We start from the raw sequence: 25,070 nt of genomic DNA on the forward strand, positions 1-25,070 counted from the left end.
TAAAATGTCTACATAAATTCTGAGCAGTTGCTTTATAACTTTCATTCAGCCTTGAAATATGCTGCTTCTTTTTCTGTTTACACCTAGAAAAAGTTTCTGACCAAATATTGGTGGTTTTTTTTCTATTGGTGCAATCTAGTTTTCCTAAATTATTTAATTTTCTTTTATAGGTCATTCTTATGCAAGAGGCTAGAAGTAATTAAATTTGCAGGATGAAAACATGGCACAGGCACTGCTGGTACCACCTGGACCTGAAAGCTTCCGCTATTTTACTAGAGATTCTCTCACAGCAATTGAAAAGCGTTGTGCAGAAGAAAAAGCTAAAAAGCCCAAGCAAGAACATACAGATGATGATGATGAAAATGGTCCAAAACCAAACAGTGACTTGGAGGCAGGAAAGACATTGCCATTTATTTATGGTGACATACCTCCAGGAATGGTATCTGAACCTCTGGAAGACCTGGACCCATATTATATCAATAAAAAAGTAAGTGAATAATGTTTTGCACAAAATAGAATACAATTTTCTACACTAGAAGTTTAATCACAAAATATGATGGTTAGAGCTATCAATCCACTAAATATACAGAACTGACTTAACAGAACTGCTTTATGCTCTTCTATCTTGTGACTGTGTCAGTTCTGTTGAGTTGCTTGTTAGTTACCTCATTTTAAGGAAGATGTAGCTTCCTTGATCCTGACTGAACTTGAGAACATGAATTAATTTTCCTGATTTCAATGGAATAGTAAGACTGGATATGACAAGAGAGATGTTCCAAGCATGGTTTTGCAATGGACATAGTTGTATATAACCAGTTAGCATCCATCCAAGTTCGTGAAATAAAAGACTGTAATCATATTCTTTGTTTCTGCTATTGCTGTATAACCTATATAAACATATATATGAAATATATCTATCTCCAGATATGTAGCATACAGAGATGCTGTGTAAATCTTGGCTTATATGAAACTACGTCAATGAAAACTATTGCTTGAGGGTTTTGGGATTGCTGCGATAGATCTCTACTGCACAGGTGTCAGTTAGAAGCCTGTGGTAGACACCATGGAAAACCTGGGTTTGTGGAAGGAATAGAAGAAAGATATTTTGCATGTTTTGAAGAGTTTTCTTACAGAAAGAGCAGAGTGAAGATGTGATGAGATAAAAGCAATGTACCTGAGTTGCATGTGTGAAACTGTAACACAACTGGACCAATAATAGCATAGTTGTGCTCCATGAAATACATAAACTCCTAAAAGAGTTGTATTTTCCTATCTGATTAGCAGAGTCATACACAATCCTCCTCATTTTCGTGTGATCCACAAGCCAGGGACTTGGAGATAGAAAGGATAGTTCAAACAGATCCATTCAAGTATAATGTTTGACTTCTTTTAAAAGTCAGGATCTGCAGTACAGCCTATGGGTTTTGGTCTCGTAGCAATGATGCATACAATCTGGAAACAGACTACTATTATTTGATTTAAGAGAAGGACAAGGAACAAACAAGTGTATTTTCATCACTGAGATTAGTTGTAGACTGTGTTAAACTCGTACAGGATCTGAAATAGTCGAGCCTAGGAATAGTTAAATGTGCCTTATGTCTTGCACTGTTTAGTGAAAGGTGCAGATGTCAGTAAGAGCAGGTTCTCCTCTGTACTCTGTTTAGTTCTGTGTGCTCCTTTAGCAGTAGATGTTCTCTCAGTTCCTGATAGACCTGCAAAGTGTTGTGGTTAAGGAGAGTGAAGGAAGATGAAGATATGGATAACAACCATAAGTTAAAAAATACAGAAGGTGTTTTATGGGCAAGTGCTTGGGATTATCTTTTCCTGTGTTTCTGAAACAGAGAATAAGATCGTCAGATTTGCTCTGATGATGGCTTGAAGCATTCCAGGCTGCCATTGAGATAAGAAACTGATGTTGAGCAACTCTAAAAAAAAATCAAGACATGAAATATTTTAAACTCTAAAGGAACTTACTTTGTTAGGAAAAAAACCCATCATGCAACTAGTACTCTCAGCTTTGTTGCTAAATTTGTGGTTGCCTTTGGTTTGCAAAACTGGTTTTAAAATTATGGGAACAGGAACAGGAAATAAAGCAGAATCCATATGTAATTACATAAGCTAACAGTTTCCAAAGTTAAATAAATGGTGCTGTAGGTAATACAAATATTAACATTATTAAGGAAATGTAAAGAAATGAAAGCTCAGAGAAGCAGCATTGCCAAGGGTTAATTTACATGGTTTGGGTTATATCAACAGTTTCCTGAAAACTTTTACTTACACTATAATTGTCTACACTAAGCCCTTTTCTGGACTAACTGCAAAAAAGTAATCAAGAATAAGTTGCATAAATAAATTCAGGGATAAAATTATCTGAACAAGCCTTCTACAAGTGAAGTGTCAAAAAACCTAAGTACTGAAGTATAGTTTCTAACCTCTGTTGATCAGAAAAAGTAGATTTTTTGGAACAAAAGTATAAAAGCTCAGACTACTGCTGGACTTCTTAGTCTATGGGAGAAATTAGTAAACTGCATAATCTTTTGTCACAGGTGATATCTATATTTCTGTAGCAGTCTAACTATGCTCAGCAGAAAACAGACATCTTAAATGATGGACTGGAATTGTTCATCCCTCCTCTGGTGTATAGCAGAAACTACTCTTTATCACTGACTTCTTATTCTAGAGAAAAACATGCAGGAATTGTGTATAGTTTTTTTTCAGGCTCTGCTGTAGCAGTGACCTTGGGACAGGCAACATCTTTCTAGTATTTCCAGCTGGGTGAAGGACTGTAGGGCAGAGAGAAATGCCAATGAGTCTGCATCCATTCTCTGCCACCCTCAATGTTTGCTTGATGTTATTCTGTGAACAGGTACAGCAACATTCCTTTACCTATTTCCTTTCCCACCGTGGAGCAGTTTGCTTTCCCTTCCAGAGATGACAGACCAGATAGGCAGTAAAGGCCATGGAGAGGGCAGCATTTTTTTGATCACAGTCAAGTTTTTACTGAGAATGGAAATCAACATGGAGAGCAGTGATACTATATAGCTCTGCTGAGAGCGTAACAAAGACTCTATTATGTTAACACAAAGCAGAGCCATTACCATCGACAAAGACCAAAGGGAATGAAGAACAGTTGTGTCCTGAAGAAATTTCAAGCAGCACCAAAGACGCAAGTAAACCTCATTCACACACAAATACACTTAAGCAATGACTGCCAGTAGAAACAGAATAAAATTAACACAAACCGTAGGTTTATCAGGTCAAATTTTAGAACATAATAACTACCGAACTTTGCTGTTCACATATAGGGAAAAGAAGAGTATATTGTTAAAAACAAAACTAGCAAGTTTTGAAAAGAAAGGTTCGTTGTTTTAAGATGCCAAAAATTGTGGTGTATGTTTGTCCCAGACTGCTCAGAACTATGTCAGCTGGCAATTTTACTAATCCTTTCTATTTTTCATACATATATTTTTAGAAGATACATTTAATTGATATTGGTAGTATTTTAAACATAAAACAAAAGCAAAATTATTTTAAAATTATGATTGATTGTGTAGTGACAGGTGTTTCTCCTTGTCACCAAATATATTTGTGTATATAATTCTGTCAAGTATTTGTTCCAAATACAGACTGGCATTTAGAACTGCCCTTTTGCTGTTCAGGTTTTGTTTGTGTTTACTTACAAGGTAGAAAGAATTTGATTAATTTGAAACTCTCAATTTAGTCAAAGACTTAATTAGAAATAAAACGGAAACATTTTAGGGATAAAATGCTGCATTTTGCTGTTATTGATAAATTGTCATTGTTTTTTATAATTCCCACCAGCTTTAAAATCATGAGAATTCAGTCCACATGCTGGGAAATTTTGCAAATTGGAGAATTGGCTCTGAAAGGCTTAATCCACTGGATTCATAGAAACCAGTTATTTTACTACCGCAGGTAGACAGTGGAATGGAACTTGTATCTCGCAGATGGAGAATGGAAACTTTTAGTAGGAGGTAAAGAAATGTATGTAGTCAATACTGTATTTTAATTTTGTATTTCTTTTTTTGCAGACTTTCATAGTATTGAATAAGGGAAAAGCAATTTTCCGATTCAGTGCCACATCTGCCTTGTATATTTTAACTCCTTTTAATCCCATCAGAAAAATTGCTATCAAGATTTTGGTACATTCATATCCTTTTTTCTTAATGTTGTTTTAAGGGTTGCCATTTGAAATTGTTTTATGACTGAAATAATACTTTTCATATGGATATACAAATGGTGTCCATGGGGATGGACTGTGCTAAATAAATATATGTTGTTCACACTTAAAAAAGGATCAATATCACACGTAAATTGTAGTATGATCTTCATGCCTGCTGAGGGAATTTTCTACTGAACCACCTAAAGCAGTCAGAGTTTAAATATCAGGCTTTATATCTAAAAGGAGACCTGATCCCATACTAAGCCCTGCAGCTAAGGCCAAATTAGTAACAAACCATTGCACTTGAACATATCTAAGGTCACACTTTTACCAAGACCAGTACTACTATTCATGAACTAGACTCACTTAGCAAGGACAAAAGAGCATGAGTAAAGAGCTGCTTTTTCAGCATTGTGTTTTGAGCATTGGGGTAGGTGTCCTATAAAAGATTCAGGTCAGGATAAAGGAGAGTATTTTCAAATATATTGCAATGTCCAAAGAAAAACTCGGGTGTAAACAACCAATCTCTGACTAAAGATCTTTTAGACTGATCCCCTTCTCTCCAATGAGTGATTACATTTAAGTACTTATTTCATATTTTACAGACTTAAGGATGTGCTTAAATTTCATTTAAAACCTAAACCTGCTATAATTACAAAAGTAATACATTGTTTTACAGTAAGTGCACCATAACATGCCAGATGGCATACCATTTAAAATAGATGAAACTATGTGCAAAGCTTTATTTTCAGACTTTAATTAAAATTTCGTGTTATTTGTATGCATTGCTATACACTTAATATTTTAAAATTATTTCAGTGTTATAAATCGGTCATACTTCTTTGACTTACATGCCTTGACTGTAACCTACATTATTCAGCATGCTTATCATGTGCACTATTTTGACCAACTGTGTATTTATGACCATGAGTAACCCTCCAGACTGGACAAAGAATGTAGAGTAAGTCAAACATTTTTACTTCTTTATTTTTACATCCTTGGTTTTCTGTGACTCCAAACAAGAAGCATTTATGAAAAGTTGCCTGACAGAATGGGCTAGTCCAGAGTCATGAGGAATCATTCCATGAGATCATCAATATCTTTCTGGTTTCCTTTTGAATAACTTAAATCATTTAACAGTAATACCTTGTTCTTTAAAATTATATCTGAGTACGAACAGGAGCTTTTGTCCTTGGATGTTCTGAGCTGTAAATCAGAAAAGGAGCTCCAGAACTACAAACCTGCATGTAAAATTGTTGCACGCCATTGGTGAGACCAGCCATATATTGCTTGAGTATCCGTGATCTTATCACAGCGGATTATTCACTGTGGCTCACTGATGCAAACTCATAAGCATCTGCCACAGCAAGCACACGCAATCCCCAAATCACAAGAAACTCAGACTCCTTAGGGCCTTACCTATGGAGTAACAAAGAGCTGACAGAAGTAAGGAAACCACAGCATATCTATTTCTTCTTCTTGTTCGTGGTTTTACATGCACATTTATTCTCTGACAAATTATAGATATATGTTTTCCTTCGAAATATTGTAGAATTATAGAATGGTTTGGGCTGGAAAGGACCTCAAAGATCATGTAGTTCTAACCCTCTGCCATGGACTGGGACACTTTCCACTAGGTGGAAGGCTGCTCAAAGCCATCCATGTTTTTATTGGAAATAATACTGCTGAGAAAACCATAGTTCTAACTACTTGTTCTTTCTTTCATTCTCTCCTATTCCCCAATAGCCATTATTGATTTTTATTTACTTATGTCACTGCATTACTGAACCTTACACTGTTTAGAAACCACTAGTATCAACCATTCCCAGAATGCTCAACAGTGACTATGGCTTGTTAGAATTGTCGAGAGTCTGAAAGGAGAGCAGAAGGGTCTGCAAGTAGAGTTCCTTTATTCTGGAGGTCCACACAGAATCACGTGTGTCTCAGGAAGCCCCTGCATTAGGCTGGTTATAACTGACTATTCTGTGTTGTTAAATGAATTGTTGTTCCCACACTAGGTAAAGCAGTAATCATGCTCAACATCTTCAAGAGTAACTGTCTGGGTGTGCTTTCTTATATTTAATGATTATTTATGAAATAAACATGTATTATAGGCATAAGTATAGTTATTACCCAGAACTTATTTTCAGAAAACTCTCTGATATTGACATAAAAATATTCTTGATTTTTTGTAACACTTAGACCTTTACCTGATTTATTAATGCAAGAAAAGAGGCAATCATGAGTGCCAAGAATGTTCATATAAATATCAAACTCTGAAATGTATCTATAAGTACTAGAATCTGAAATGATTTGCAAGCACAAGTACTGAGACTAAATCAAACTTTTAGAAAATGAGTAGTATTTATATATATCAGGTTCACATTTCAAAAGTAATTGAACAGCGACTACAATGTTTAGGGCAAGTGAAGTTAATTATTTCCTCCTTTCACTTCTAAATACTTTTTTTCTTTTCTTGTAAATCATCTTTGCTAAAGCATGGCACTGTCTATAAATGTGCAAAAATCCGTTATTCCCGCTCTGATGATTTTCAGGTACACTTTCACTGGAATTTATACCTTTGAATCACTTATCAAAATTCTTGCAAGGGGCTTCTGCTTAGAAGGTTTTACTTTTCTGCGAGACCCATGGAACTGGCTTGACTTCAGTGTCATTTTAATGGCGTAAGTGGTTCAAGAACTTTCTAAGCTTTTGGGGCATGAAATTAGTGGTAAATATTATTATAATAAAATGCATTTATTTATATGTATTTAATTTATTCAACCTGTGAAGCTTAGACACCATATCACACATTTAGTACCCATAAATCAAAGTAAAAAATGGCAGGGGCAGGCATGGAGTGTCAGCCACTAGTGTAATTATTGCTGAGGGACACTAATTTCATGTCCTACATTTTTCTGCTCATCAGAAGGGAAACCATCCCTTTGACTTCATGTCACCGTCCCATTACAAGTTAATTAGTTTAATTAGCTGTTCAAATACAAATCAGTGAGTTTCACTTCAATGACATTTAATCAAAATGGATGAAAATAATTATAAAAGTGAGCTGTACTGAAGAGACAGGTAAATTTTGAAGTATGATTGCTAGAATTTCCACAGAGGTTTTGAAAGACCCACATAATTAGTATAAGCTCTGCTTCAATTCTGAATAACTGTGATTTAATCCTACAGGTATGTAACAGAATTTGTAAACCTAGGCAATGTTTCAGCTCTTCGAACTTTCAGAGTATTGAGAGCTTTGAAAACTATTTCTGTAATTCCAGGTAAGAAGTAGTTGATGTTAAGGTGTTAGGCCCCTCGTATCTCCAACTGTTATTTGTGTGCTGTCATTGTGTTTGTGTGTGAACTCCCCTATTACAGATATGTGACAGAGTTTGTGGACCTGGGCAATGTCTCAGCGTTGAGAACATTCAGAGTTCTCCGAGCTTTGAAAACAATATCAGTCATTCCAGGTGAGAGCAAGGTTAAACACTGAGGCTGACTTTCGTTCCATTGAAGTCAAATTCACTTCGTCTGAGCATAAGTCTCACTGTTCGCTGCTCATATTGCCAAAAAAAAAGGAAACAAAAAGGCATGGATCATAAACCTAGATTATGATTCTTTGCCTTTTCAGCATTAGCTTCTTTTATTTTGCAAAATCAGCCTTTGAGTTTAACAGATTCTTGCATGAAACATAAAATATGAGGCCTGTGGGTTATTTTGCTTTGTTTTTCTGCATTTTTTTACAGCAACTTGCCTCTACATTACAAAAGCTTTAGCGCTATGGCTTTCTTGATTTTGAATTTTTTCCTTTATTTTGCCACTTAAAATTGACATTAGTCTTAATGACAACCAAGTAACAACAGAAAAAGCAACCAGAAAGGAAATAAATAATGCACAGGAAAATTTATCAAGTGCAAATGATTTTTTCCTCAAAATTACTTGAAATTCTGTCTCATACTACCTTCATACTGTTGTGAAGTCATGTTTAATATTAACTTAAAACTGAATTACTGACAGAATATTAAATGCAGAGAGAAATTAAGACATGGAATCAAATCTATAGTATAGGAAAGCATGATTGATAAAATTTCCTGCCTAAGAATAACATTATGTATTTGGTTTATTGGAATATATGTATGTTGCGTATTCATAAAAAGGAGTATTTTTCTTTCATTCATCTTCACAAGCTCTGAGGCTGCTCATGAAGCTTTACTATTGAAAAAAAAATCTCTTTAAGTGTCTGCATGACATCTTAATTATATGGCAAGGACAAAGATACTCTTTGATAATTCTATGGATCTTTTCTCTTTGCAGGCCTAAAGACTATTGTAGGAGCCCTAATTCAGTCTGTGAAGAAGCTCTCGGACGTAATGATCCTGACTGTGTTTTGTCTGAGTGTATTTGCACTAATAGGGCTGCAGCTGTTCATGGGCAACTTGAGGAATAAATGCCTGCAGTGGCCTCCAGACAATTCTAGTTTTGAAATAAACATTATTTCCTACTTTAACAGCACAATGGAGGAAAATGGTACATTTGTTAATATGACAGTGAGCACATTTAACTGGAAGGAATACATTGAGGATAAAAGTAAGAATGCTTGATATAAGTATTTTTAATGTATTTGTGGCTAAAATATGTAACTCTCTGTGATCAAACAAAGAACATTGAGTGGTTTATATTTCTGTCTTACATAGAACTGCTCAGAGTTACCGACTGATATGCAAACAAATACATACAATAAAAAATTACAATAACCAGAAAAGTTCCTAAACAAACTACAAAGTGTTCAGCAGTTACCTACTTAGGTTTAACACAATTTATTTTAATTTTACATTGTAGCATATTTGACTTATTCAAATATATTTCTAATGTTTCCTACACAGGTCATTTTTATGTTTTGGAAGGACAAAGAGATGCCCTACTTTGTGGTAATAGCTCTGATGCAGGGTAAGACCTTTTCAAAAATTCTGTTATGCTCTGTGGAAAAAGCAATAACATGAAACCTAGTTGCAACTCCATATTTAGCAGGGTTACAGAACTTCTGGAGTTTTGCTGCTAGACAATAATTACTTACTTTAGTCAAAATATTTCACTCTATAGCTAAACAAAATAATAATTAAGAGCCTTTCTTCCTGCTTGATTAGAAAATGATGTTGCTGTTAATGATAAAATCTGAACTCTTGTAAAAGTCTATTTTGGTGATTTATTGATTAAAAAAAAAGAAAGAAAGTAGGAACAAAGCAAAAGTTAAAACTGAGAAAGAGAATATGCAAAATATTAAGAAAGAGCAGCAATGACTTCATAGTTCAAGATTAAATCTTTTTTTTCAAGCCTAACGTTTTCAATACTGGCAAATTCTGACATACACATGTGCCCAGTTATGAGCCTAGAATTGTTGGCTGAACTCTGATACCTAACTGGCAGCAGTGAAGAGGCTTACTAAAAATATATATATCAGAATTATGTGAGAGATCCCTAATATTAAATTGGATTTCGCTAATTATATTGTTTAATCTGTCTGTAACCTTAACAACATTTTAGCAATTATTTCTGTTGGGAAGTGATTCATTTGGACTAAAGATTCTATTTGCAAAATGTGATTGAGGAGAATTTTAATATTTAGGTCATTTCAACCAGTGAAAGGATAGAAAGGGTATCTTTCATTTACTCTCTTAGTAGTTTGTTTCTTAGGACATTTTCTTCTGAAAGAACTTGATTATAATTCGTGGATTTCCTGTGGAAAAACAATGCATATTTTTCCAAAAGATACCATATTTTCTAGGAGGGAATAACAGTTATGACTAAGTACTTCCTGTTTGTTTTTCACATAGGCAATGTCCAGAAGGATATATATGTGTGAAAGCTGGTAGAAACCCCAACTATGGTTACACAAGTTTTGATACCTTCAGTTGGGCTTTTTTATCACTGTTTCGGCTAATGACTCAGGACTTCTGGGAAAACCTCTATCAGCTGGTAAGAAACTTCTATAACATAAAAAGTAAACTGTTGGTGATATCCAAGATTATATAAATAGGCTTAATTTTACATGAGCTGAAAGCATAATGCTATTGCACTACCAAAGATAAGTGGTGGAATAATATGCTTCCTACTCCCTAGACACTGCGTGCTGCTGGGAAGACATTCAGGACTTCTGGGAAAACCTCTATCAGCTGGTAAGAAACTTCTATAACATAAAAAGTAAACTGTTGGTGATATCCAAGATTATATAAATAGGCTTAATTTTACATGAGCTGAAAGCATAATGCTATTGCACTACCAAAGATAAGTGGTGGAATAATATGCTTCCTACTCCCTAGACACTGCGTGCTGCTGGGAAGACATACATGATATTTTATTTTTGAAGCCCAGGTAATGATGGAAATTGTACTTTCTGAACAGCCTTGTTCTTAAGGCAGCAATAGAAATCTTGTAGGAATTAGAACATATATAAATTGTGCAGTGAATTACAGAAAGAAAAACAACTTGTTTACCATGCAAGTTATAAAAGCAGAAATAGCCAATGAAAACCAGGAACTAACCAAATAGCAATAAAGCAAGCCAGTGGTATGAAAAAAATGCTACTTAATTCAGCAAAAGACTGTGAAAGTAAAATATTTGTGATAACATTTTTCTATAAACCTGACGAAGTAGTTATTCATGATGTTTTATATTACAGATCTTATGAACAGCATGAGAAAAAGTCTAGTGACTGGTTTACATCTGAGTAAGAATGGCCAGGCTTGCTGAACTTAATAGTTATTTCTAAATATTCAAAAAATAGAGAGAAGGATTGTAATCGGTGTTCTTTTAGGTTTCTATCCAGTAAGGTACTTAAGCATATCCCTAACTGGCACTGAAGTCAATCAGAAGTTTATATATCCTTAGGACATATGAGCAATATTCATAACCAGATGATCAATGTTCATAACAAAGGTATTACTTCCGAATTCTTTCAAAGTAATCTTTGTTTTCTTTGAAAAAAAGAATAAAATTATTTAAAGTTTTATGAGAAGAAGACATTTTAGTGGATACTTTTGTGAGAGGCTTTCATATCTGAAAGTAAAATATAAGCAGGAGTTCAGCTCTGTGAGTCAGCCATCTGTCTAATTTCTGGATTGATTTTCCATTGCTTTTCAAATGACATTTAGTAATTTTCAGTGGGACAGTGTTTATAAAATTAGAATCTTCTATAAAACTATATTTTTGGTAGTTGTTTAGAGCTAATTTCACTAAGTTAGAATGAGTGCTAATAGGAAGAGACACTCTCCATCTTTTTCTTGAAAAGAAATCTTTATGTATGACCTGTGAAATCTAATTAGCATATCTCTATTTTAGTCATTAAACCTTATCACTTCCAAATCACTAAAGAAAAAGCAGAATCCTGTAAAATTCAAATTAAAAAAGGTTAAATGTCAGCAGAGTATGTTATTGGGTTTTTCTTAAATATGATATTTTCATGCGTAGGAAGCTTGTCTAGATGTTTGTGCCTTTGAAAGTGTGGACAGATGAAGTTGCTCCAGAATTAGAAAGAATAGAATATGAAACAGACTACAAAGGGGGATGGATAAAGGCCCTGGAAAGTCTTGTTTTTTAAAATGAGTGAATGCTAAATTCATTATAAGTAAAACATTATTACAGTCAGATCTCTCTTTTTTTTGTGAAAATACTAGCAGAAAGTAGGCAGTACAAGATAGATCACTGAGCTGTTGAATTAGTTGCTGAGGCAGAAATGAGTGTGGAACCGATCTCTTCACTCCCTTGGCACTGAACTTATTAATCCACAAACTTAAGTCAGCACAGTGGTCTTTGGATTGCTCCACTTCACCTTTGCTGTTAGTATTATGAAGTAAATAGGATGACTCAGCATCTGCTGCCTTTGTTTCTTTGAGTCTTTGAAGGGTGATATTCTGTACTGGCACAACAAAATTATGAGTTTCGCTTTTTAAATTTATAAACACTTCAGAATCCTTTTAATATTCTATTTAGCAGAAAAAGTCTGCATCAAGTCAACTTGTATAGCATGGGCTGTATATTGTGGCAGAGAAAGACAATAATTCATACTGTGAGCTTTGAAACTATCCTTTTGTGCTGTAGAGAGATGTGTCATCATTCCTGAAGTACTTGGCATTGAATGTAATATGTTTTGCTGGATAATTACTAGTCGTCTTTGTTATATAACCTTAGTCTCTTGCCATTTATCACACCACCGTTTTTTGTAAGCTCACAGTAGCCTATCAGCTTCCCAAAGATATTTTCCATTGCAGAATTTAATAGCAGTCTCCCACAGTTCTTTCTAGGAACAGTAGTGGACATACTCTCAATTCTTCCTTTATTTGTTAACTAATCTGTAACAAACCAAATCAGGTAGGCTGACCACTGCAGTTGAAGACACTGGTCCTGAGTTTTGGGATGACTCTTTGCTTCAGTAAGTCATCTCATGCTTTTCCATCAGAGAAGAAATCTACATTTTTGGTCTCTTCTGGCTTCAGCACCAACAGGCAATAAATGTATCTTTGCATATGCGTAACAAAGACCTAGAGTGCTGATACCGTGGGAAATGTCGGAGGGGAAACATGAAGAGGGAGGTGGGGCTTGAAGACCTGTCTAGAGGGGGTGCCTGTTGCCAGTGAAGACAGAAGGAAAGTAATGGGGAGTGTCTTTGCTGTGAAGACAGTGAGGAAGGGCTGGATTCAACTACTTGAAGGCTGATAGGTGAATTATGATGCATTAACTCTCATGGTGAATGTTAGAGATTAATTTTCTCTGTAAGAACTCAGAAGGGATCAGCTGAAATAGAGCATGACATGGGGCTTTTCTTGAGAGAAAATGGAATAGTAGGTCTGAAATACATGAAGAAGCACCATGTTTATACTTTTCTGACTGCCTCTATTTTAGACCGGTGTCTTGTGCAGCAATTCTGTAAGGAATAGTGGTGCTACTGTTCTGCTGAAGTTGGTGCTTCTAATAGTTCATGCTGCTAAACAATGAGGAACTTTACAACTCAATAGTTTATCTTCAGTTCAATTTGTTTGGGTATATTTGCATACTTAAGAATGTACAAAGAACGTTATTATCACAGGGATAATAATGCCAGTTGATAAAAACCTATAAAATTATCAATATTTTTGGCCTATTAAGAATACCTTGCTTTGTAACCTGACAGACAACAGCAGCAGTAGCGGCGGCATCAGTTGCATCAAGAGATTTCAGTGGTGTAGGGGGATTAGGAGAACTCCTGGAAAGTTCTTCAGAAGCATCAAAGTTGAGCTCAAAGAGTGCTAAAGAAAGAAGGAACAGAAGGAAGAAAAGAAGACAGAAAGAAATGTCTGAAGCAGAGGACAAAGGAGATATTGATAAGTTCCCTAAGTCTGAGTCAGAAGACAGTATCAGAAGAAAAAGTTTCCGCTTCTCCACAGAAGGAAGTCAACTGACATATGAAAAAAGGCTCACGTCTCCTCACCAGGTACAGCACTCTTTCTTACTGTCATGTGCGTCTATTTTAATTTGATTTTCACTGACATTACAGCAGCTTTACATTTTGGAAGTTATGAAAATGGTGAGTGAAGGAAAAGAACAGTTAATACTGTTCACCATGTTTGAGATGGTTTGACCCATTCTGTTAGCAAAGGAATAAAACCCCCCCTCGTATCAATAATAATAAACAGCTTAATTAAAACATTTCTGAAAATGTATTTGCGAAGATGCATCTAGCAGACTGGAGAAAGAATCATAGACTCTCTGACTAGTATTCATGTATTTGCATTAATCAACCACAGATTCTCTGTTCTGAATCCATTTCAAAACTATACAAATATGTGGGTTTTTTTAGCAGACTGCAACATCAAAATCCCACATTACCATTAGTTTCTGTTATTTTCCTTAAGTAGCTTCTTTAACTGATAGATAATGAGAAAAGTAGCTCTAGTAGTCTGCAATAAAGACAAACTACATAGAGATCATTTGGGCTTGTATTTATAAGAATTTAGTAATACTGTTCTTTTTCATTAGAAATTCATTATACAATATGGAGAATCACTGCAGTCGTAGAGAAAAAAGTAGCTTATGAAGGACTTCTGGAAATCATTTAGTCCAGACCTCAAAGCTCTGCTCCCTCAGATAGAAGGATCTCTTCTGTCACTTAAGGATGCTCCCTCTGTACTCAGCTCTGGTGAGGCACCTCAAGTACTGTGTCCAGTTCTGGACCCCTCACTTCAAGAAAGACATTGAGGTGTTGGAGAGCAACAAAGCTAGTGAAGGATCTAGAGAGTGAGTCATATGAGGGATAGGCTGAGGGAGCTGGGGGTGTTTATCTTACAGAAAAGGATGCTCAAGGGAGACCTTATTGCTCTCTACAACTACCTGAAAGGAGGTTGTAACCAGGTGGGGGTTGGCCTCTTCTCCCAGGCAACTAGCGACAGGATGAGAGGACACAGCTTCAAGCTGTGCCAGGGGAGGTTCAGAGGGAATCTCTTCACAGAAAAGGTTGTTAAATATTGGAATAGATAGCTCAGGGAGGTGGTCAAGACACCATCTCTGGAGGTGTTCAAGAAACAGCTGGACATAGCACTTGGTTCTGTAGTCTAGTTAACAAGGTGGTGATCAGTCAAAGGGTGGACTTGATGATCTTGGGGGTCTTCCCAACCTAAATGATTCTGTGATTCTTTGATACCTTTGGTTATTTCAAGGCTACACATATTTATGGCATTTGTAGAAAAATCACTCAAAATGCATCTCTTCAAAATTATTGTGTCCGGCCTGAGTCAATAGATGAAATTTACCAATCATGTTGAGGATGATTTATTAGTTAAAGACTCTCTTGGTAATAGTTTTTGCAGTTGTAAGAATGCTTTGGGCAAAGGTTGCCAGCATATAACTAAACCCAAGGTGCCACAAGAGTGAAAGAAGTGCAGGCAGTAGAATTGGTAAAGGAAGAGCTCATTTACCTTGTTAGCCATGCAGTATCTCACTGGCAAGACAGGGTCCAGAGCATGAAGCAATGAGGCAGAAGGGTAAGGGGGCATAATCTGCTCAGTTGGCCCCAGTAAGAGGTTTTGTCCTTTGATACAATATTCATAGAATCATAGAATCAAGGTTAGAGTAGACCTCTAAGAACAAGTCCAACCATTAACCTGCCACACTGCTGTAACCCCTAAATGCTCAACCGGTGCCAGATCCAAATTCCTCTTAAACCATTCCTGGGATGGTAACTCTACCACCTCCCTAGGAAACTTATTCTGATGCCTGACCACCCTAACAGGGATTATTTTTCCCTTAATACCTAAATTGAATCTCCCCTGTCTCAGCTTATGACTGTTCCCTCTAGTCCTCTCATGGCAGGCATGGCAGAAAAGACCACCCCCCACCTCTCTGCAACCCCCTTTAAGGTAGATGTAGAGAGTGCTAAGGTCACCCCTGAGCTGCCTCTTCTCAAGGCTAAACAAACCCAATTCCCTCAGCCATCCCTCATACAATGTGTTTTCTAGGCCTTTTATGAGCCTCATTGCCCTTCGTGGGTCTCGCTCCAGTGCCTCAATGTCCTTTTTACAGTGAAGGGCCCAAAACCGAACACAGTACTCCAGGTGTGGCCTCACCAATGTCAAGTACAGGGGCATGATCACTTTCCTAGTCCTGCTGGTCATGCTGTTCTTGACAGAGGCCAAGATGCCATTTGCCTTCTTGGCCACCTGTGCACACTCTTTGCTCGTAGTGAGCCGTTGTCCATCAGCACTGCCAAGTCCCTTTCTGACGAACAACTCTCAAGCCACTCCTCCCCCAGCCTGTAGTGCTGTATGGGGTTGTTGTATCCCAAGCGTAGGACCCAGCACTTCACTTTATTGAACCTGGTGCAGTTATCCTCAGCCCATTGATCAAGTCAGTCCAGGTCTCTCTCTATAGAGCTTTCCTACCCTCAGGCACATTGACAGTCCCACCCAACTTGGTGTCATTTGCAAATTTACTGAGGGTGCACTCAATCCTCATATCCAGATTGTCAATAAAGATGTTAAATAGGACCAGCCCCAATATTGAGCTGTGGGGAACACTACTAGTGACAAGCCTCCAGCTGGAGGAGGAGCTGGGTATCCTGAGGACAACTGGTCTTGACATTAAAGGCAGAAGCAAAGAAGGCATTGAATACCTCTGCCTTATCCTCATTCCCTGTCACTACACCACCACCTGCATTTATCAACTGATGGACGCCCTCATTGACCCTCCTTTTGCTCCCAGTGTATTTATGAAAACTTTCTTTGTTGTCTGTAACAGCCAAATCAAGTTCCAACTGGGCTTTGGCCTTCCTAATCTTCTCACTGCATGACCTTTCAGCATCCATACAGTCTTCCCAATTTGCCTGACCCTCCTTTCAGAGATGATAGATTCTCTATTTTTTTCCCCATTCTCCAGCTTAAGTTCTGTTTAACCAGGTTGGTCTTTTTCCTCGACGACTTGACTTCTACACATAGGGACAGTCTGCTCCTGAACGTTTAACAATTCTTTTTTAAAACACTCCCAGCCTTCCTGAACTCCTTTACCTTTCAGGACTGACTCCCAAGAGACTCCATCAATCAGTGTCCTAAACAGGTCAAAGTCTGCCCACTGGAAGCCCAAGGTGGAAGTTCTGATACTGGCCCTTCTTACATCACCCACTATTGAAAACTTTTTAATTTCCTTGTCACTATGGCCAAGATGGCCATAGTGTGGATAAATATATTCCATGTGCAGATGAATGATGCAGCCTGCCAGAAAAGTCAAGCTTTCCTTTCAGACCTTACTTTCCAAGAGCAGGTAGACATATATTTCTGTCTCTACATGTGTTAAAATTGCAGCCATTTTGGCTTGTAACTTTTGTTTCAATGCAGCAGGGACTTGTAGAGCAGGAATTACTCCTCCCAAATCCCTGAGGGAGCTCATCCAATTAGCTATGCTTAGAACGTGGTAACACATACTGGAGAGATTGGCCTGCAAATAAAACATAGCAGCCATGGGAACATTCTCTAAAAGAACAAGAGTTGCACTGGTAGTCAGGCGAAACCCTAGTAAGCATGTGGTTTTCTTGAAGGACTGTAGGTTGCCTGATATATTTACAAAGAAATGTACAAAGGGTGCAGTGATTAGTGTCAGACCATATAGCACCTAGAGCTTTTTTGCTTTTTTTGCTTTTTATTTCGGATAAAAGTATCTGTAAGTATAAGCAAAACAATACTTTGTCTCCAGCCAAGTTTACATAAATGGATTAGCAAAACCATTTGGTTGATATTCTTCAAGTAACTCAGCCTGAGGCTGACAGCCAACATAGAAAATTTCAGCCCAAACTATTAAAATTTGGTATAGCTGTAAGAACAGAAAAAAACTACATCTCATAATGGTAAACACCTGCCAGCCCTTATAACAGGCAGTCATACCAGTCCAGCACACACATTATGTGTGTGAATGTATATACCTGATTATGCATATACAGAGATACATATGTATTGATGTATGTGTATATTCAGTGTTCACAGTATTAACAACATAGGTTGATATACTATAGGGCAGCTGTCACTTTCATTGTAATTATCCTGGGATAAAACCCACTGCTATTACATATGAGCACGTTCCACCTGCAAAAATAGAGAAAAATTGAGAATCATCACAAACCAAGTTTTTGATGTACCAAGATGTGAAGATTTGTACAAATGCAGAATTGAAGAAAGCTGAATGCAAGATTTCTTGTCTCCATAATTAGTACTCATTTTATTTATTCATGAATGCTGTTAATAAAATATGTAGCAAGGGAGAAGAACACTCCATTAACCAGCTTCTACTGTAATTAAGAGGAATTACCAACAACCACTGATTTATTTTTCTCACTTGCCAGACAGTATCTTTAGGTAGCTCTGTCCCTGGTGAATCCTTGCATTTGGCTGCCTGATGGCCAAGATGTAGGTGTGCAGCCTGCTATAGCCTCTAGAGGGCTGTGCCCAAGAGTGCTACTACTGTACCTCCAGAGCTTCCTAAAACTGTCACCTCTGTCTTCTAGTTCCCACACTATTGAGCCTACTGTGAAGATGTCAGTAAAGTTCTTTCAGCAATTGAGACAGAATTTTATACTTGAACGTTAGCTCGCTTCAGCCTCTAGCAAATAAAATAGAGAACAATGATCAGGGAGCATTATTAGTTGTTATCCCTAGGAATCCAGGGTATGAAGAAGGGAAAAAAAGTAAAAAGTTTTTAGCTTTGTCCTCTAATAGAAGGAATAAAAGACAAATACCTGCAAAACCTTGATAGTGATGTTGAAAACTCTCTCCAGCATTGTCCATACCAATTCAACCCATCTTCTTCACTCAAAACTGTTTAACCTTACTTACGTCTTCTACGCAACGTCTCCTCAGTCTCCTGCTACATTACCTGAAAAGAATTTTCCCCCTCTACTTCAGGTCCCCTGACAAGCACATTCCCCTAATGTACACACTTATACTGTGGAAGAAAATAGTGACTATCCTTTCTCCAAAACTGTAACTATTACTTGAAAAGCCAGGAACTTACAGCTTGACTGCTAATGTTTTTTTGGTTTGTTTTAAATCTTTTACAGTCTTTGTTAAGCATCCGTGGGTCTCTGTTCTCACCAAGGCGCAACAGCAAAACAAGCATTTTCAGTTTCAGAGGTCATGCAAAGGATATAGGATCTGAAAATGACTTTGCTGATGATGAGCACAGCACTCTTGAAGACAATGAGAGCAGAAGAGATTCTCTCTTTGTTCCAAATCGACATGGAGAACGTCGCAACAGTAATATTAGTCAGGCGAGTGTGTCATCTAGAATGATACCAGCCCTTCCAGTGAATGGGAAGATGCACAGCACTGTGGATTGCAATGGAGTAGTTTCCTTGGTTGGAGGACCTTCAACTCTAACTTCACCTACTGGTCAGCTTATACCAGAGGTAATTATAAGTAAACCAGTAATTATTACAGTTTGGTTCAGGGACAGAACTGTTTGTTATTCCTCATCTCTGCATTCCATGTAATTTTTTAGAGCCATGAGAAAAAAATTGCAATAATTTCTAAATAACAGGACATAAAGGGAAAAAAGTCCTCAACCTCCTGTGTCTAAGCCTCAGTAAAGTATTATATTCTCCTTGCTTTCAGCAGAGATTGCACTTAGAAAGAAAAAAATTATAAGTTGAATTTGACAACTTGTATATAGTTTCACCTCAACAAAGGTAGATATTAGATATATATATATAACTGAGGCTATAGCTTGGAAATATGTATAAGGAAATACCTATAAAATTAAGCAGAATGTGGTTACTACTCTAATAATATTAATAGAAATACCCCTTACTGAACTTATCTTGAGGAATTTTTCTCATACATTTAATGAGAAAAATAAGTACCATTCCTATGTACCTTTGCAATTATATTACATTTCAGTGTCAGTTTCTGACTTCTGTAAGCTAAGTTGTTCTTTCAAACTTTCAAAAAGTTAAGCCTTTTCATACATAGGATATTACTATGGATTCAGTATGGTATTTTGCTGTCTATAATAGCTTGTTATCTAAGCTGCAAAACATTTGCATTATAAATATTGAGTTTTCAGTACTATTATTACACATTTCTTTTTTTTTTTCTCCTAACTTGATATAATAGACCTTCAAACCAGAAATTCCATCAGATTACCTCAGAGTTTATGCATACATAGTTCTGTTTCAGAAATACATTCACTGGAAATCAGCCATTTAACTCAAGAGTCTTCTCTAAAGAAGTAGTCCTAGTGAATGCTCAAAAATGCCTTTTCATCTTCACAATAAGAGAACTGTGAAATTCCTTATAAGTTCTGCAAGTTTTTTTGTTCTTTTTCTAGATGGGGACAGAAAAATGAGAAAAAGAGTGAGTGGTTTCCATGAATCACAGAATCAGGGGTAGAGAAGGAACCAATATTTAGGAACTTTTTAATCCCACTCCTATGCTTAGATCCCTAGGTCACACTCTGGAACTAAAACTAAAGGAATTGTAAGAACACCTACATGATACAGACTAGTGACATGTTAGGCACATTTAAATAAAAGTTGAATATTATTGTTTTGAAAAGATAATTAGAAGCCATACAAACCAAAAGGGACTTGCACATTCATTGCAAGAATATATCACAAACTCTGTATGAGCATTGTGGTGCGTGGGAATTGGTAGAAAAAGTATTAAATAAGATGCACTTTTTTTTCTCATATAAAGTTTTCTAACCACACTTATCAGGTTACGAATACAGTAAATAGTATTAGCAAGATAATTAATTCCTAAAATTATACTCATGTTTCTTGTATCAAAGTTACTTTCTTAAACAGTATTTCACTTCTCTCTGTACTTGCACTTTGCTTATTTAACATGACTAGCTCTGGAAATTAATGTGATAGATTTCAACTTTGAGCATTTTTTGTTGAAAGAATAATAATAATTGCTGGAAAAAAGATACCTAGCAAAAATTTTCTTTAGTTAATCATTTAAATTAAATCCACCTTTGGTCCTACATTGTTTTGGTATTGGGTCCTCCAGCTGATTATTTGTAGCACTGTACAGAATTCCCACTGAGTTCCTCAATAAAGAAGAAAAAATCCCTAGAGGGATAGAAACCTTCAGTGCATAAGAAAAGCATAGCATATTGCACAAAGATGATTATGAAGTAAATATTGTTAATTGGCTGTTGAAAAGGATGGTCTAATTCCTCAGTATTTCATTTACAGGGCACCACTACAGAAACAGAAATAAGAAAAAGAAGACTGAGTTCTTACCAAATTTCTATGGAAATGCTGGAAGAGTCTGCTGCAAGACAGAGAGCAATGAGCATAGCCAGCATACTTACAAACACAATGGAAGGTATTTGATGCATTTTATCTGACAGGTCCTTCAGTGAATTTCTGCTAACTACATGTACAGAGAAATTATTTACATAATTTCCTTTGTAAATGTAAAACTGGACATTTGAAATCTCTGAACATCAGATACAAAAGGCTTTTGAGAAGTTCTAAGATTATTTGCACATTCTAAATGCTTAGCCATTTATTTTTCATGACACGTTTCAAAATATTACTCTATTGAGTGGACTAACAGAGATAAAATAATCATAGCTAGGAGATTTCCAGAGCCTCAAACAGAGAATATGGTGATTTTCTTCCCGTAAGACACCAGCAGGAAAAATCAATTAAGATACACAGGAATTGCTATACATCAGCTCACTGGTGATTGAGTCAAGTTAACTTTTAATATCCAAAATTAAGACTGTAAGCAAGTAAAGCAACCTAAATTAAATGTTTAGATTCCCCCTACTGTCATGGGAAAGATGAACATTTCTCTCTTTAGACAGATGTCTGAGATGATTCATGTTTTAGAGAACAGACTTCACTGTCCACTGGTCATAGAGGAGCTTAAATCAATTAGATTTATTACATTAAGGTGGCTACATAGAGGTGAGGGAAATCCCATGTTAGTTGAGGTCTGTTTATGTGAATAATATAATCTTTTTAACATATTTTAAACAAGAATTTCCAGAGGATATAATTGGAATATTAATTTTTTCTGGCTTTTTTTCCAGAGCTTGAAGAATCCAGACAAAAGTGCCCACCATGCTGGTACAGATTTGCCAATACTTTCTTGATCTGGGATTGCTGGAGTCCATGGTTAAAAGTAAAGCATGTCGTCAATTTAGTTGTGATGGATCCATTTGTTGATCTTGCTATAACTATTTGCATTGTTTTAAACACCTTGTTCATGGCCATGGAACATTACCCAATGACAGAACAGTTTAGCAGTGTCCTTTCTGTGGGGAACCTGGTGAGTGGTTTGTCATGCACTACTTGGTGTACATTCTTTTCTGAAAGAAGAATTGTATAAATACATTGCATTTGTTTTAAATTTATTCAATATGTTTTTTATAATCAATCTAGAAACAATATAGATGATTTTCATAGGTGAAGTGAGAGCCTTTACCATTCATGAATCTGTTTTGTAACTACTATAATGAAATAACTGAATATGTGTGGAAATGCAGTTTTTACTGGAATGTCAGATTTCTTGACGTCTACCTTGGGATTTTTCTTTAAAATATTAAGGTAGATTATGTAATTTTTACCATGGTACTGATATCCTGTCACAGAAAATATTTTTCTTCTGTACAAAACTGATCTAATATTCAGATGTTAGAATTTCTCTTAGAATTTTTTCCAGTTACACTAGAGTGAAAGTACTTTTCAAAAAAAAAGCATTTTTCTTGCTAGCAGAAATTCCCTCCCATTTTAGGTAACTGAAAAAACTTAATAATTGAGAAGATTATTATTTATTCTCTAACAAAAATCATCTTTTATCTTTGAGTTTATTAGTGATGCCTTTCCCGATTTTACCTTGATTCAGAGATTTAGGGTTACATGTAATTCCTTTTCTGAGCAGATACCTAAATGTGACATAACACTTATAAGTTCTTGTCTGTTTCTTTCCATTTCCCTCTTATGCTCAGGAAGCAGAGGACTGAACCTTGCAAGTGTTTGATTCAGAAGCAGGTTCATACATTTTTAATTTTTCGCCAGCTCACATAACTGCCAGTAGTTTACACAGGAGAGGTCTGGATTGACTTACACAGCATGCAGGCCTGAAAATCAAAACCAACCAAGTGTTCAGGTCTAATAACTCAAAAAGATTAGTTTTTGAAAAGTCAGCTAATATTTACATCGCACACTAATAGACTTCTCAGTCAGAGTATGTTTTAAAGTCTAAACATTTTTCTCCTATGCGCTAGTAGCACATCCTTCTATGACATTTTTTAAAAACAGAACTAAAATCGAACTTACTACCTATGTGCTCTTGTGTGCATTACAGTTTCCTTTCTCCTGGACAAAGAGCTAATTGCTGGCATATTCTTATACTCATCACAGATTGCAGAATATTGTATTTTAAAATCTTGGTCTCTCATGGTGTTAGAATTATTTCTTTCTGATGATTTATATTCACTAGGTTTTATGCCTTTTCCCATCTTGTGTTTTGGGTTTTTTTACTGTAAGCTAGCCACAGACATATTTTTAACTACCTTTGTAACAATTCAGTATCCTTAATTAGGACTATATAAATGCAGTGAATACTATTTCTGCTGGTTTCAATTAAATTCTCTGTTCCTCACTGTGTTAATCTTAATTAAACCTTACTTTTGTGATTTACATTCAAAATAAGTTCATTTACTCTTTGCTTGTGACATCACAGCCTGTTTGAGTTTAAATTAAATATGACCACTATGACTGCCTTTTAGGTAGCTTTTTTAATGAGAAAGAAGAAATAGTTCTAAAATGCATTAGTTCTTTTTCCCAAAAGGAAAAAGCATAGTATCTGCGTGTGAAACCTCTGTACGCTCCAAAACGCCCAGTACAACAAACTCCAACTTCCTGTCTATTCCACCCATATTCCTCAACTCTGACCTACATGACGCACCTTAAAGAGTCTGTCCATCGAGACCCTGACATTAGAGAGTATCTTCTGACACTTCTGTTTAGACTGTGAGCAAGAAACACATTGCTGTCAAGTCTTTTATCTTACTGGGACAAACCACTTAAAACAGGACTGAAAACACCAAATCAGACCACTTCATCTGCTGGACGGATAGTCCAGCACATACCAGTCAAATATAAACTGGAGTTGAGCTGCTGACTGGTCAATAGCTTTTGATAGGTTTATCAAACCTCTGTCCTCCTATATATGTCCTGATTTAGTAATTTGTTTTCAGTGTTTAGAAATACTTAGATGCCATTTGGAGATAGCATTCAGCTGGTTTTTATAGTGACAGCTAGGAGAACTCAAGCTGGATTAAAAAAATTACTCAGGTATATAAATGTCTCATAACAACTAAATTACATTTTGTTTTAGGTATTCACAGGGATATTCACAGCAGAAATGGTACTAAAGATAATTGCCATGGACCCTTATTATTATTTCCAGGAAGGCTGGAATATTTTTGATGGTATTATCGTTAGCCTTAGTTTAATGGAACTTGGTCTCGCAAATGTTGAAGGATTATCTGTTCTTCGGTCATTCAGATTGGTAAATATCTTGATAATTAAATATTTGCATGCAATTGTTGTGCTCAATATAAATTTTTTAAAAAGTGCTGGTGCTCATAATAATTATCATATTTTGTAAAGAAATATTATATACTTCAGTGGCTCATGATATTTTTCATATGTGCCTAATTTTCAAACTATGTTTGATAAATACAAGTTTAAGGTGATTGTCAATTGATATCCTTTGATAATTTTTGGTATCAGATTATCCTATTGATCTTCTGTCCTATGGATATCCTTTGCCAGCATAAGACTTAACTACTACCTTTTAAGAATTTTGTAAATCTTCACTACACTGATTTCGTTAAGATTCATCAAAGCTGAGTATCTGTAAAAACATATATATTGTCACCAGCATAAAGAACGATAACATTTTTAGTCATTATATTGTGAGCATTACTTTGTGTTACTTGTGAAGATCTTTTCACATTTATTTTAACAGGCACTGACAATAAACTTTTAGTAAGTCCATTACCTATTATGACAACGAGTCTTAACAAGCTGACTTTAAGAAAAGATTTAAATTGAAATATTACAGAGCTTCTACTAGAAATGGTTTTTTTATAGCAATTAGTATTGCACACAAACTAATTCAGATATTTTTACTGGAGGCATGATATTCATGACTTTAAAGTCCTTACTACCAATAGTTAGCACATTACTTGAAAACCTAGGTTTTCTCGTAATATATAGACTAGGAAGTAGCGAATTCATTTATTAGCACTACTTGAAATGATATTTTGTTCATATAATGTACTTTGGTTACTGAATATTATTTTTAAGTTAATGTTTGTGATTTGAATGGGCATCACAATATCAGCA

General features: G+C 35.9%; 1 protein-coding gene across 1 annotated transcript in view; it reads left to right on the plus strand.

The window, feature by feature from the left end:
• Nucleotides 1-25,070, plus strand: part of LOC103799898 (sodium channel protein type 2 subunit alpha-like) — a gene marked incomplete at its 3' end in the record, with an annotated part of 66,724 nt that overhangs the window by 15,357 nt on the left and 26,297 nt on the right. The window contains exons 2-15 of the mRNA XM_009072251.1: nucleotides 171-487; nucleotides 4,053-4,171; nucleotides 5,055-5,144; nucleotides 6,739-6,867; nucleotides 7,376-7,467; nucleotides 8,501-8,773; nucleotides 9,070-9,133; nucleotides 10,018-10,159; nucleotides 10,504-10,536; nucleotides 13,350-13,649; nucleotides 18,753-19,100; nucleotides 20,895-21,027; nucleotides 21,743-21,981; nucleotides 24,055-24,228. Of these exons, the coding sequence (XP_009070499.1) occupies nucleotides 221-487; nucleotides 4,053-4,171; nucleotides 5,055-5,144; nucleotides 6,739-6,867; nucleotides 7,376-7,467; nucleotides 8,501-8,773; nucleotides 9,070-9,133; nucleotides 10,018-10,159; nucleotides 10,504-10,536; nucleotides 13,350-13,649; nucleotides 18,753-19,100; nucleotides 20,895-21,027; nucleotides 21,743-21,981; nucleotides 24,055-24,228 (2,403 nt within the window). The remainder of the gene's footprint in view (nucleotides 1-170; nucleotides 488-4,052; nucleotides 4,172-5,054; nucleotides 5,145-6,738; nucleotides 6,868-7,375; nucleotides 7,468-8,500; nucleotides 8,774-9,069; nucleotides 9,134-10,017; nucleotides 10,160-10,503; nucleotides 10,537-13,349; nucleotides 13,650-18,752; nucleotides 19,101-20,894; nucleotides 21,028-21,742; nucleotides 21,982-24,054; nucleotides 24,229-25,070) is intronic.

Source organism: Acanthisitta chloris, unplaced genomic scaffold (genome assembly GCF_000695815.1).
Source record: "Acanthisitta chloris isolate BGI_N310 unplaced genomic scaffold, ASM69581v1 scaffold16173, whole genome shotgun sequence".
NCBI classification, from domain to species: Eukaryota; Metazoa; Chordata; class Aves; order Passeriformes; family Acanthisittidae; genus Acanthisitta; species Acanthisitta chloris.